The following is a 15752-nucleotide window of genomic DNA, read 5'->3' as shown; positions in this document are numbered from 1 at the left end:
CATAAAAAATAACATACAAGATCAGACATTTATCCATTCTAGTCTGGGATCTCATCTCTGACAATGGCCAGTTGCAAAACATAAGAAATGCACATATTTTCTTACAGTCTCTTAATCTTTCTCAACCAGTGGTTGGCTTAACCCTTGAAACATGAGGATGTTTCTTAGAAAAACCTACATTTGAAGAGCATTCCCAAGTCTATGTAAAATTTATATTTTATTCCTCCTCAACATATAGCTTGTACCCTACACAAATACTTTTTCCCATCAGTTTATTAGTTTCTGTAAAAAGTTACTTATCTGCTACAATAAAAGCTTTCATTCTGAATCCCATCCTTCTGTTCCTGTATTATTTCCAATTATGAACTGGAGCATTAATTTCACCTTCCCCACAGTATATTTGATATGCTTCTACTATATTATCTTCCATTCTATAACCTTCACAAGCAATCTTTATCTATGCAAGTCTCTAACACATTACTAATAAATACAGTTAGATAGAGTTTATACACCTCTAATCTGGTCATTGAAGAACTTACCCATTATTCATAGCCTCACCTGAAATTTCAAACAAAAGAGCTTTTAAGCACATTTTTTTGATGATGCTGTACCACTTGCATAATCTATTTTGCTACCTATGGACTTCTTCCAGTCTTATTAACTCCTTTTCTATATGTCTGATCAGAAGACAATTCAATTAACAGAATACCAGTAAGAAATATAATTACATAATTTTCAAAAATTATTTTCTATTTTTACCTGATTATTAACAGACATTTTACTGGGTTTTTCACACAAATTGCTCTGCCTTTTTTTTTTTTTTTTTTTAAGTGGTACAGTTGATTAAAAATATAGCAACGTATATGAGTTCTGCAAATGATGATGGTAACACAGTCTTAACTGGCACTTGTCAACTGCAAGTATTTATCTTTGAACATCAAACCTAAGACAGGGCCGTTGGTAGGAGTTTCTATCTCTGTCACCTGGTTGCTATTAATTATTACTGCACAACTTCCATAGAAGAATTTCAATTATTTCTCAGATATGCATTATTTGCACAGACTTCTCAGACACCTTCTCTCTCTCTTCAGTTCAATCAGTTTCTTCTTAGACATGTTCTCAGTTACCGAATCTTTTTTGCTGTCCAACAACTTTCTGATGTCCTGCTTTATAATAAAGAGCCCAAAAATGTATTGTAACATGTCATATCATCCAAGGCCTTATTATTTATTTTGTTTTACAAGAGATAGCTTTATATATACACCCCTAGGGTGGTATTCTCTGTCTTCACAGCAGTGTTGCACTGTGAGCTCATATCCAAATAGCAGAGGGACTAAACAAATTGAAAACATTAGAATTTTACTGCCCAAATCTTTGTTCGAGTTTAGCCTCTGGTCCTAAGTGAGATAAATCTCAAGTGGACAGTGAAGTGATATCAGGCTCCTGTTAACATACATTCGCATCATAAAAAACCATGCTGTTGGCACTTTATTCCAGAGAGGCTCCGAACTGAGCCACCACAGAGACTGAATAGCTTGAAGTTATTAGTGAGGCAGCATGTATTATCTCATAATGCAGTTGTCTGCGCAGTACAGTGCCCATCCTCTGCATAAATAGAGGAGACCATTTCCCAGCAATGTCACTCCTGAGCACAATGAACAACTCCACTCAAAGAACGTATCAGGAAGATAGGAAACAAGTTTAAGCCTGGACTCCTGTGGAAGGTCAAAGCGCTTCTTCAGTACCCAGTTTATAGTTGCAGTAAATGATAAGCACTCAGGCTAAAACAGGTCCTTGTCCATCTGAAATTTTGCATGAAACTAATGTCTAAGAAAAGACTACAGTGGGTAAATAAGCACATCTCTAGAAAATAAATTCATTTTAGCTGATCAGGATTGATCACTAAGGCATATATTGTTTTTGTCATAGCAGTGAAATTCATAATTATAAAGAAACTATCCCTTAATGTTAAACATCCTAGCTCTCCTAATGTCATACCGCCTAAACCACTGTAGAGCAGTAAAGGATTTGGTATGGTTTTTTTTATAATAATCTTTCAGAAATGCTCTTAAAATTTAAATAAGTTTCTGGATACTACCACAATTTTTTAATTCCAGAAGTAGCAAGTAAAAGTAAAAAATTTTTTAAAAGTATAAGTGAGGGATAGGAAAACGGGACAAAGTCCTTCCCCCAACTAATTTATAAGTAAATTAACACAATTAAATGTAGACAAAAGAGAAGAGACACTGGATTACAAATTCATACTGTTTGTTATAACCATTATTATTATTTACTTCCCCCACCTAGAATTTGTCAGGGAAGAGTAAGAAACAACTTAATGCAAGCTTAATTTACAGCAAGGTTAGAAGGGCTCATAAAAGTTGCTTTATGAAGGATCCACTGCTGTATAATAGAGCCAATTTCCAATTTTAAGACAGCCACTACAAATCTCTACAAGATCTACGTATATAACTAGTATTATGCTTATTCTTTTCCAGATTTTTTTCCAATTCAACCATAACTGATCACATTTGTCAATCAAATGTACTCTTCAAAAGGAAGAATGAAAGTCATAGCAAAGTATTCAGCTTCCTTTTTTAATCATATTCTTACTATTTCTCCTGCTGTATAGCTCATGGAAAAGGAACACCTGAACAATTCCTTAGCACTTTTACATGCTTGCCAACTATGGTGGTAATGCTCATTTCTTAACCACAGCCTGTGCTTCAAAATGCACAGTTAACAACACTGACAATGTTGTCACAACATACTTCCTGTGTTTCTGGCCAAGACAGCAGGTAGTACATACACAAAAACTCAGTATCGATGCCTGGCCAGGCATCCTACATGCCGGTTTGCATCTTTTCTGTACTATGTACAGCTCCATGAAAAGCTGTGGTCACTGAGTAAAGAACTTAAAAAAAAAAAAAGAAGAAAAAGGCATTTTGTTACAGCTTTGCTGCTCTCCTAACAGGATCCAAGACCTGTGTTGAACAGGATTTCTATGACACAAATCCCAGTCAGTGTGGCAACACAGTCCTAGAATGAGGCAGGGACAAATGGTTCACAACTATTTGGGGGCTGGAAAGATCTGTTTTCTACCACTGCAACCTAGGACATCTCAAAAGCAAGTTCATATACAAGGTAAAACTGCTCTTTCATTTGGTTTCATGTTAGGATCAAGTGTTCCTCTGTTTGCATACACCATTAATTTAAAAAAAAATTAAATGTATGGAAATCAACCAAAAATGTTACTTGTATGAGAACAAACTGGAAGACAGCAGATCATGGATACGGCCTAATAGATGAAACACATGGCTAAATGCTCTGGAAAGAGTTATTTAAAAAAAAAATCTCATGATAAAACAATTTCCTGAAGTTACATCCAGTTTGAGTTTTTCCTCCATTGGCATCTCCTCCTGCATTAAGATCTGGTAACTTTTAGAAACCTCTCAAATTTTATCAAAACACACAGAAGGTGTGCTACAATGGGACGTTATTTTAAATACCACTAACTATAACAGACTTATAATTACACAGAATAAAAAAAAAAAAAAAAAAGACGTATGGCCTATATTCCACTAAGGAAACTCAGACCATAGACTTGAAATGTCCCAACAGTCTTAGAAGTCCTCAGTGTGTTTTTAGGGCTGCCCGTTTTACCTAATTAACTGTGTGTTTTTAATTAGGCTGTGTTGGCTACATATATACTTGGAGTACTTTTTCTTATCTTTGTCCCAAGGCAAAGCCATAGGACATGTTTAGGGTATTTGAAACCAATTCAACTCCTCCGTACTTCTACAACTTAATACCAGTATTACTAGCAGGTTATACTCACCCCTGTTTTATAGAAAACTCTCTTTTGGAACATACTAATAAAGACTATTTATATATAAGTTATATATATTAAATGTCTAAATGAGCACACTCAACACTAAAATGTCAGTGAAAATACCATAGTACGCTACGGTACGAAGAGTGATACAATGCTTTTACAATGATAAGGATTTACACTTTCACCTGCAAAAGACAGCTCAGTGTTCAGCACATACATGTGTATACTTATTACTTAGAAAATTTAAAAATAATTCTAACAGCGAGATTTTTTTATTTTTTTTTTTAACTGGAACTATTGTGGAAGTATTCCTCTGAGTGCCATGTAAGCTTTTCTACAAACCAGTCTGTTCATACTATCAATTAAACCTTTTTAAACCATTTAGTTCTGCATAAACCCTGGCCTTTCTTTTTCAAGGACAAGGGCGGTCACTGACTTGGGAAGCCTTGACATCACTCCTCTGCCGATCTCTGATTAAGTGGTTGCTGTAGAGGGTTAGCAGGTCAAATAGCACTGGAGGAGGAACTAAGAAAAACAGAATGCTGCCTTATTTATTAGTATATGTACCTAAAATAATTTAAATGAAAGTATTTTTAAAAATACTTAATGGAGGTTAAGCAGCTTTTTTAACCTCTGTTCAAATTATTGAATGGCATATTAAAACCAATGGAGCTATAAGGTACCTTTTAATGTGACCTGCTGCTTTAATAAATTGCATTTGTATTTAACTTGAACTAAATCTGTCTGTTTAATATTATTACTAAGGGTAGGTTAATATTACCTATAGTTTCACTTTACCCACCTACTTTTAAAAACAAAAACATTAATAAATAAATACAGAGCTTCCCTCTTCTAAAGAACATTTAGACTCTGTTTACAGTAATACGGTACAAAATCTTGAACTGATACACAGCAACTGCAGCATCATGTACTTGTAGAGCAGAACTGTAAGCAGTCCTTGTGAAAGCCAGCAGACCTCCAAGACAGCAAGGCAGGTGAATGCTTTCTAAGTGGTATGTTTGCCAGCCTCAAAGTTTAAGCAACCATTTCTGTACCTCCTGCAATGCTCAGCTTTATGCATGAAGTGCCTTTCCTTGAGCTTGCACTCTGCTTTCCAAAACCACATTTTTCATTACAAGGATAGCTGCTGTTCATCAAACTGTGCTACGTCTTATTCAGCGAATGGACCATGACAAATTGTATATTTTCTCAATATCTAGAAGAACTAGGCCTAACCTTATTTTGGACATGTTGAAACTTCAGTAATAACACAAATTATACAACCTCTAGCAATAGAATAAATATTTGATGGAGATCAGGACGTTAATACTTCCTTCTAACTCACACAGTTAGGAAGAAATGGAAAAATAATTAATAACATAAGTCAGAGACATGTCAGATGTGAAGCTGTCTAAACACATTAAAAACTGTAGGAACTATGATGATATCCAACAAAGCAAAACTTACTACATCAAATAGATTGTCTTCCAATTTTCTTACCTGGTTTACATTCGTTACACCTTCTCCCCTGACGCTGAGGCAAACAGACACACTGTCCAGAAACGTGGTCACAAACTGTTCCTGCCAATGTGCCCACAGCGTCACAGTCACAACGCTGGCAGCCGAGGAGGTTGCTCACGCTGAGGTTGTATGTATGAAGCATACACTGACTGCACTGAAGGCCAGTTACCCCCCCTTTGCAAGGACACTGTCCTGTTGATTTGTCACAAAGCAGGGAGCCATTTACTGTACCTGCCTTATCACAGTTACATGGCAGACAAACAAAGGAATGATTTTCCTGTACTTTGTGGTAGCCATCTAGGCATTCGTCGCATTGTCTTCCTCCAGTATTTGGTTTACATGCACATTGCCCTGTCTTCGCATCGCACACAGTTCCAGAAAACGACCCTGCAACGTTACATTCACAAGCCTTACAACCAGTGACATCCAGCCCATAAAAGTTCTCCATGCAGGTGTCACAGTGAAGCCCTTTCACTCGCTCTTTACAATTGCACTGCCCGGAGAGAGGGTTGCAGAATTGGTTCACTGAGCCGTGGCTGTTGCACCAACAAGGCTCACATCCATCTTCATTAGAATATCTGAGAGCTTTAAATCCAAAATTACAACTATCACACCTAAGACCTAGAAAGAGAAAAGGTATTAATAAAAAAAAGCTGAAAAGCTATTAATTTCAATTTTAAAAAAGGGTACGTATACTACACTTGGAAAAAAGAGAAAGTAAAGGACTAATATTCTTTGCCGGTATAATTAACAGGAATGACAGGGCTGCACAAATCAATTGAATAACAGTAGCATCCCAAAATTCTGTTTACTTTTCCAATTTGTTTCAGAGCAATGCATTTCTGCTGGCTTCTCAATACAATTTAAGATACTTCTGCAAGAGATTCTTTGTAACATTTTAAGACAAACCAGAATTAATCTCTTTGTCCCCCAGAACAGCACCTGTTGCACAATCAATGCGTACGTGAACTCTTCACCCTGTATCATAGAAATACAATATGCAGGGAATTGCACTGGGCCCTCAATCTCTTCTGATAACAGAATTGTATATTACATTAAAAACATTAGATATACTCTAGGACAACACAAGTTACACTAATTACAATGAACAATTTGCTTAACACTGTACTTCAGTTTTAACATTGATTACATTTATGTTACTGTTTATTGTTAGCCCTTACTGAAAGCAGAAGATGTTTTCCATAATCCAAAATGAAATATCTTTATCTAAATGTATGATTTAGTTAACTCCTGCAGTACATTAAAATCTAAACTGTTTTCTTCATACTTCATCCTGTAGTTTTATTAGCTTTGTTTTTATAGTCATCGCTTGCTTTATCCATGCCCCAAGGGATGGCATTTGTATTTTGGTTCATAAAATGTACATTACAAGAAAGCAAACTAGATTATTATATGAAAAATGCAAATTCACAGTTATGTATTTTGCCTTGCAATGGGAAAATCCTTCACTATGAAGCCATCACTTAATTGTTGCATACAGAAAAATAAAAATACAATGTTCTAGCAAAATATTATCATTTAAAAAAATACGAAATGATACAAGAATACATCTAGCAACTTAGATGTAGAAAAATAAAACTAAAAATTATAGGAAATGCATTATACATATGGATAAAAACTCAAAAAACTCCAACAGAAGTCAAGTTCCTTTAACAGTGATGAATGACTCACCTAAGGCATATCATTTAATTTCAATAAGGAAAATAAAAAAGGACCACTATTGCTGCAAATTTTAAAAATAACTGTATTGTTAACAAGAATTATGACTCATTTTGAACTATTAAAATTGGTCTACATGGATTCATATCATATCAGTTTTAAAAATATGCACAGTGCTTATTTGAATATGCCATACATATTCCTGACAGGTAATCTATTCCTAACGATACTGAGGAAGGCCTACAGGGCATCACATTCAATGTTAACAAGTACAGGGGAGTTAGCACGCTTGGCATTTAATTCACATTCTTCTACCTTTTTATTCTAGATGAATGACCTACTTTAATAAAATTATTGGTGCTAATGTATTTTACTGGTGATAGAATCATTAGTAAGATTTAACAGTTGTGTTAACTCTAACAGTTCATGTTTCATAACACTGCAGTCCGTAGTTGCATTTTTCTGTTATCCTGTTTGTTTAAGTAGATAAAATGGCAATAGACAGATTGCTCTAAAAACCAATTTAGAAATCCAAAGAGGAAAGGTCTTTGTTAAAGTTTGCTGCACACATTCCAGTATGCAGAAGCTTATTTATAACTGGTTTGAAAAAAAAAACAAAAAAGGGAATCCAGTCTGGAAAGAATTAGGTCTTTATCCTGCGAACAAACCATTGCATAACTACAGCCTCCCACCGCATTTACAGATAAATTTGCAGAAGGCATACCTTTACACATTTCTTGTATTACTATTTCAGTGGAAATAAAAATAATTCTTACTGTTTTCAAAGGGAGAAAATATTTAAAATAATATGTAAACAATCAAATACGTGAGAACCAGACTGTGCATTTCTCGTATGCTAAACTCCCACTGAGTTTTCACAGATGCAAACATGAAATGTAGGCAAAAAATATATAATTAAGAATGCTCAGAAGTCTGTTTTATTGAATGTAGAGAGTGGGTTTAGGATGCATAGAAAGTCACAGAGGTTATTTTTGACGCTTAGCTCCCTTTTCATCATATGGAAAACATAGGTACTTGGTATTCCACAGCAAAGAGGAAAGAAACCGTGTGGGTTTATGTCTGTTTAGAGTTATTTTCATTATTTATTGTTATTTTAGATTTGCTCTTGGAAATTAAAAGAAAGAAGAGAAGATTTACAATGTCACAAATAAGTCAATATTCACAAGTCGGTGAATTATAAATTAAGATACTTGAAAACTGTTAATATAATACAACGTACAACCACGGTTAGCTGAAAAAAAAATTACTAATTGTGTTAATAAGAAAGCAGAAAAAGACATCTCTCTCCTTGTTTTTGGGTTTGGTGGGGGTTTTTTTGAGACATATATATAGTCTGAGATATGTACAGTTACCATGCAAGGCTCACTTTATCAGGAAATTCTCCTTGCATAATATTCCCATATATCAACATTTCAAAGTGTATTATATATACTGTGTATTTTGGGCACTTGATAAATTTTGTCCTTATGTGGCTGTGGCTCCCCTCAAATATGCTGGAAGTAATAAATTGCTATAATCAAATCTAATTTCTGAAAAATACCTGTGGGAGTAACAAACAAAAAAGCACGTCTTGTAAAAAAATGATAAATAACACAGAAGGTAGCAGTTTATTATAATCAGCTTGGCATTGAATTACAAAATTAAAATTATGTGGCCCTTGATAACTAACCCTAGCTATATACATGATCTGTGGAATTATGTTGCCTTATTTTGCATTTCATAGGAACAGTTCAAAGAAATATAATAGAAAAAAATGGATAGATTTATCACAAAGGACCCTGTAGCACAGAATATTTTGAGGAAAAGAATCCATTTATTTTGGTCTATTAAGAAAACTAGCATGGAAACTATTTGCTTAGAACCCATTAAGTATAAAACATTTTGAAAAAGTGTTAATTTCCTAAAAGAAACATCTATGCAGTAAGCAAATTACATTATTTCTGTGACTTATTGGTATGGAGCTATGTAAGCTAATGTAGCTATGCCATAAAGAAACTTCTAAAGGGTTGATTAAACTAAGCTTCAAGCTGTAGTTTGATAGAATTATTAAATTAATAATCTTTCAACAGTTAATTTCATTCATTTTTATAGTCTGCCTTCAGCAAAGAAGTTTACTATACTTTTCATTTAGAAATCAAGTGTGTTTTATTTCCAGAGATAACAAGAAAAATGGCTCCAAACTCTTGCATTACACATACCAATAACATTTGCTTTGCACTTGCACTGGCCTGAATTTTGGTGACAGGTAATATCTCCATTGACTGTCCCAGAGGTATTACAGTTACAGGGACTGCAGCCATCAGGGTTTGACTGTTGTAGATTGTAGAATCCTTCCTGGCACTGATTGCATTGTCTGCCAGACACATGTCTCTTACAATTACACTGGCCTCCAATCTAAAAAGATACAAAATATTATAGAATGATGAACATATCTATTTTTAGATGATACATTCATTAGCAACAAGAATGGGAGCATGAGTCAGGGAGGAGAAAACTTTAAATGGAACAGAAAAGTAAGCCTGTGTAACACATACTTTTTTAATTTGTTGAGAGAGAGAAAAAAAGAGAAATACTAAACAGAGTATAACTACTCAATTTTTAAATAGAGTTTAAAAGTCCTGTTCTTTCAAAACAGAAGGAAAAAAGAACTGGGTAAACAGTGTGGCAATATTTACCATCTGGACAAAGAAAACTGCAAAGAATAATGACAAAATTGCTTTGTATAAATGGTGAATTCTATTAAAACAAACAGTACTTTTTTGAATCACAGTTGCTGCAAATCACTGTATCATTTTCAAAGGTCAAGTTTTGCATTTTTTTGTTCAGATCATATGCTTATTTATTTTAGTGAAAATGTTAGTTAAATAAGAACAAAGCAAAGTTGAAAGATTTCTTTTCTGATTACTCAACCAAGATAAATTTTCTCTTCCTTTACAGAAGGATGTGACCCAACAGCTCAGTATCTGAAACCCTCTCCCTCTTTTCTTGGTTCAGCTGGGATCCAAGCGTTCCACTTCAGTGGTGGGATATAAAGGCCCTCTCCTATTCCCTAAATGGACAGCATTGCTATTTGGAAGGAGCGGAGGCATTCTTTGTTATGCCTGGGCCATGATCTGGGACTATTTGCCTTGCATCTTGTGCAAGATTAAAGTGCTCCTGGAAAGCTATCTCCATTTCAAATCTCTGAAAGCCAGAAAAAACCCCAATGTCTATATTCATCACTTTCCGATATGGTGGGAAAGCTGACCACAGGGAAAGGGCAATGGCACAGGGATGGGGAAACGAATGGAAAACGTCAGGCAACACACAACATAGATGAGAACAGGGAGTGAAAGCAACACAGAGATGCAGGAGATGTGGATTGGCAAAAGGTTTAAGATTCATAACCAAGGAACTGAAACTAACTTTTCTAACTCAAGTGTTCTGGGGAATGCAGAGATGGCAGCAAACAATTAAACTCTTACAAATAATTTTCTTTGGGTCAGAGTATTTTTTTCAGTGCAAATGTTTACAAATATGAAAAAGTATACAGCGATTCAAAACTAGTTATTCATCTACAACAGCTGTAGGTCAGTGTACTTTGCTTTTAATGAGCTACCAGAACAAAAATTTCTCTTAACAGTTTTCTTTTTCATCTTAAACCTATGAGTCAGGCAAAGCTGAAAAAACAGAAGGGTCCTGTGGCACTAAAGACAAAGCTACTTGGAAGTTCCATTTAAAATAAACGTTATTATCACAACCTCCAATCTACAATGAAGCTCTAAGCTTTATTAATACAAGATAAAATAGAGTATTTCAACATCTAATAGTAAATTGTCAGTGCAGAAAACACTGAATGAAAGTTAGAGAAGCATGTATTCCTACCCATTCCTCATAAAAGGATCCTGTAGTCCAATAAAACCTCTTCAATATGCTTTAATGATAGAGATCTATTACTGATTTATCAGCCACATTTTTCAGGAAGATGAAGATATTAAAAAGGCAAGAAAACAATATTTTATAAACACCAGGCAAGACAACAGCAAGTACGAAAAGGTAAGAGTTAAGAGACCACAATAGCAGAAAACACAGCAACAAGTATTTTCAAGTTATTCCCTTTTAGACTGGATTTGATCTAGATATTTAGTTTATTATAAGAGACCCAGTCATGCATCACAGCCATTCATCAGAGAACTCCCATGTGAAAAGCAACTCTGAATTTAATCCTAAATGAAGAAAAATACCTAGTTTAATACATAACTGTAAAAGAAACATTTTGTGTTAGTGATCACAGCATACTCAGATTACACAATAGCAAGTATTGTATAAAGATACCTCATTAGCACTCAACAAACATATAACTCACACCCCAAAAAACTTTAAAGTTACTCCAAAAGCTACCATATGAAGGAAAGCATTACATGCAAAAAATCGTCTTCAAAAAGCGGAAATCAGATCAAAATAAGGAAGTTAAATAAGAGAGGATAACCACAACCAAACTTTAAAACCAGAATAAGGCAATACAAAAATCAGCTTTTAAGGAGCAACATACTTAAGGCATGAAGGGAAAAAAAATATTTTTCAAATGTCAGAAACAAAGGAAGACTACCAGAGAATCAGTGAGGGCAATAAATAATTAAGTGGTATGATCAGCAGATTCAGACTGGACATCAGAACTTTTCACTAAGAGGGAAGTGCAGCATCAGTAAGAGGATGCCCAGAGGAGAGGGTATGTGGAATCTCCGTCCCCAGAGGTATCAAGACTCATCCAGACAAAATCGTGAATGACCAGATCTAGCGCTGACAACAATCCTGCTTTGAGCTGGAGCATATGATCAACTAATGCTTCTATAGTTCTGTGTAGCATTCAGGAAAGATAGAACCACAACAGAGATTGCAAAGACAGTATTTCACAGCTGTTCACTATGAAAGTGGTGTTACCATTCTATATTAGGAATGATTTTCAACACTGGTTTCAAACCAAAATGTCAGAAGTAAAAGATTTTAGCAAAATCTCATCTGTTGAAAAGCGACTACACGTACGTCAAGACTTCTAGATGAAATTAAATATAAAATTACTGAGTTATTAATTGCTTAAATCAACCTCAGTAAAAGAGGAATAAAATCATAAAAGTTACATCAATCTCCTTAAAAGGCTGTAAGGAAGTTTCTGAGATGTACAGATTAGTAGCCTTTTTCTGTACAGAGCAAATTAATAGAAATGAAAACATGAATTTGATATATTGGAAAAGACTGGTACTTTTTTTTGCAAAGAAAAATCATGCTTCATGATTCTACTGCATTTCTTTAAGTCAGCAACGTCTGGAAATATCGCATATACTGAACCAAATGGATGATCAAAAAGTCAAATTAATTTCTACATCAAGAAGTACAAACTTAATGCCTGGGGAAAACCAATGCTGACTATACGTAGACAGTGATGAGCACAAAATTAGCTATTATCACTCAAGAAAGAAGCTGTTAAAGCTTCTCCATTCCCCCTAAAAATAATTTGAAAGCTCTGAGGCAGTTAAAAAGGCAATAGAAATAGTGGAATTATTAGGAAAAGAACTGAAAATTATACAGAAAATGTCATTCTGTCATAAAAATCCACTGTGTATCAACTTTTTGCACAATTTGTGTATCTGGTTACCCTCTTTAAAATAAAATAGGTCAGAATGAGTAGAATAAGCAAAGATACAAATGAAAAGAGACTAAAAAAAAAGAATTTGCAGTTTGGAAGGAGATGACTAAGATGAAGGGAATACACATCTGTAAAATCATTAATGGCTTATAGAATGAATATTCGTTATTTCTCACAATATAAGAAGGAGAGAACACCTAGGAAATCATCAGAAAGCAAACTTGAAAGAATGAAAAAGTACTTTTTCTATACACTTCAAGTGTATAGAAAAAAATACACTTTTTTGAAGTGAATTAAAAAATGAGTTAGATTAATTCCATATATGGACACCAAACATGACAACTCAGATGAAACCACTGAGTTCAGCTCAGGTAGTCCCAAAACCATAAATAATTGGACTCCAGAAAAGTATATCACAGAAGGATCGTGTTTCTTTTTACCACCAGCTTCTGGTAACTATCAGAGAGGATACTGTGCTGCCTCATTTCATTCAGTATGGCTATTCTTATCATAAATACATGGAAACCCAAACCTAAATGTGAGCAGATGGTAGACATTTCCTGATGCAACAAGTGAAATATGTAGATTACTGAGTGCTAAGAGAAGCAAAGAGCACCAGTATCTTCAGCATAATTTTAAGTGTTAAGCTATTACAGGAAGCAGTAATTTCCATCCCATTCAATTGCAGAAAATATATCTTCTCAAACTTTCTCTTAACAGGGTAAAAAATTATGCCAGAAGAATAAATATAACTTTTCAGAAGAAGGGAGAAATATCTGGCCAACTGAAGAATACAATTCAAATTTTCTCCAGGAACCAGCCAATGAAACCATTTGGAGATCTCCCTATATAAATTTCCTCCTACCTTGCTGTCACGTTGAAGAGAGTTTTCCATCTGTAATTAATACAAGTAGCAACTGGTTTCCTGGTTCTAAAAAGAGTAAAAGTCTTTCATGGCAGTTAGAGGAAGATATAGGAAACTAAAGTTTTTCTTAGAGAGGGAAGCTTATCAGATTGCTTCTTAATAGATCTGAAAATAGGTTTCTAACTACCAGATTAGAGGATCTGTAAATAATCCACTGACATTCTTCCATAATACTGATTTCAAAGTCTTGGGGAAAAAAGTCAAGCAGTGGGATGGGGGAGAGAATCGCAAAAATAAAAGTAAGAAAACTTGTGGGGTGAGATAAGAACATTTTAATAATTGAAATAAAATATAAAAATAAATTGTAGTGAAAAGGAAAATAACAAAAAGAGAGAGAAATAAAACCCAAGACAGACAAGTGATGCAAATGAAAACAATTGCTCACCACCCTCTGACGGATGCTCAGCCTGTCCCTGAGCAGCGGCCCCCGGCCAGCTTTCCCCCTAGTTTATATGCTGAGCATGACATCATGTGGTATGGAATATGCCTTTGGTCAGTGGGGGTCAGCTGTCCCGGCTGTGTCCCCTCCCAACTTCTTGCGCACCCCCAGCCTACTCGCTGGCGGGGCAGTGTGAGGACCAGGAAAGGCCTTGGCTCTGTGTAAGCACTGCTCAGCAATAACGAAACCATCCCTGAATTATCAAAGCTGTTTTCAGCACAAATCCAAAATTGTGCTCCTGCTAGCTACTATGAAGAAAATTAACTCTATCCCAGCCAAAACCAGCACATTACATAAAAATCTAATTGAATTATGAAGCAAAGTGGTTGTTGTTATTATTTCTGTATATCTAGCTTACTCCGGAAACCACTGTATCACTGAGAATACTGGTAGCAATTAATATTTAAAGGTTTTGTTAACCAGGATTTCACCAGTTGTGCACTGGAGTTTACTGAACCTTCCCCTCCTCCCCCTGCTCTGTCATTTAAAGAAATAGACTTTAATTATGCTGGTTATAGACGAGCAGAAAGCAATCTGTTCTCCTGTTGCTTATGCCTGAGAGGCCTGGTTCTGACCCAAACAGCATGCAGACAGAAACAGCCTGTCTATTAATATGACCATCTCGGTACTAAATGGAAAATATCTGTCTAGATTTTTCACTACAAAAATGAGTCTAGCCAAGCATTACTACCAAGTGTTGGTGTATCTTGGGACCTCATAATTACAACTGTTATTTGATACAGAAAATCACTGATGCTCAGTTGGCATATATCCCTTGTGTCATTTATAATTTACAGATGAAATATACATTAGTCCCATATCCTTGAATGTAAACAGGTATAAAAAGTATGCAAGCAATTTCCTCCTGCACAAATCACAGCTACAGCATCATTGTCCTTAATCGGGAAGCAAACTACTTGAGATTTCTGAATTTTAGATATACCGAGTAGTTCACATTGCTTTAGACAGTAGTGATAGCACTCTAATTGGGGGACACTTTAATCTAACTCATCACATCTAGAATTACAAATTCAAAGAGGACCCTGTTCAGGAACCCTCCCAATGTCCAATTACTGAACTGATACAAGGACTTAAGAAGATATTTAAGTATCCAGGACAAAGGGTGACATATTCCAAAGAATTGTCTTAATTATTGTTTAGGGTACAGCAAACTATTTAGCCATAGCGCTCATCTAGTAGATATTCAACACGTACATATCATGGTCTCAGAAATATATCTTCCAAGTATTTAAAATCTTGTTGACCATATGTATTCATACATTATAAAATGGGACTTGCTGAAAAAAACAGCTGGCCTAAGCCTTTCTGAAAGTTCAACCCATCTTTTTCTCCTTCGATATCCCTATAATTTCAAATAGCTGTTCTTTGGTGTCCGTAATAGAAGAAACATACTGCCAGAAATGTAATCAGAAAGTGTCTCCAATTCTGGAGAATAAATGAGATGTGGCTTGATGTTTCTAAATAAAAAACTAAAGCTGACACTTTCTAAGTTTCTTTTACCAAAGTTAACTTCTGGTTTTGAAGCCCAAATCACATGACAAAAAAACCTTTTGCGACTGGTTGAGTCATTACTAATTTCAGTTATTTACTCTCTACCAGCACAGAAGCACCTTCCCTTGACCAGCTGGCAATGCCTAAAACTTACATTTTAAGATCCATGAGTATATTTAGTTTTCACATGAAATTA

The 15752-nt window shown here is 35.1% G+C and overlaps 1 protein-coding gene across 1 annotated transcript in view; it reads right to left on the bottom strand.

Moving 5' to 3' along the window:
* USH2A (usherin) overlaps positions 1-15752 on the bottom strand; it is a 388501-nt gene that overhangs the window by 311491 nt on the left and 61258 nt on the right. The window contains exons 11-12 of the mRNA XM_059835821.1: positions 9256-9451; positions 5336-5977 (exon numbers count right to left, since the gene is read on the bottom strand). Of these exons, the coding sequence (XP_059691804.1) occupies positions 5336-5977; positions 9256-9451 (838 nt within the window). The remainder of the gene's footprint in view (positions 1-5335; positions 5978-9255; positions 9452-15752) is intronic.

The sequence above is a fragment of the Gavia stellata genome, chromosome 2 (genome assembly GCF_030936135.1).
Source record: "Gavia stellata isolate bGavSte3 chromosome 2, bGavSte3.hap2, whole genome shotgun sequence".
Lineage (NCBI taxonomy): Eukaryota > Metazoa > Chordata > Aves > Gaviiformes > Gaviidae > Gavia > Gavia stellata.
This window is presented reverse-complemented; position numbering and strand designations above follow the sequence as displayed.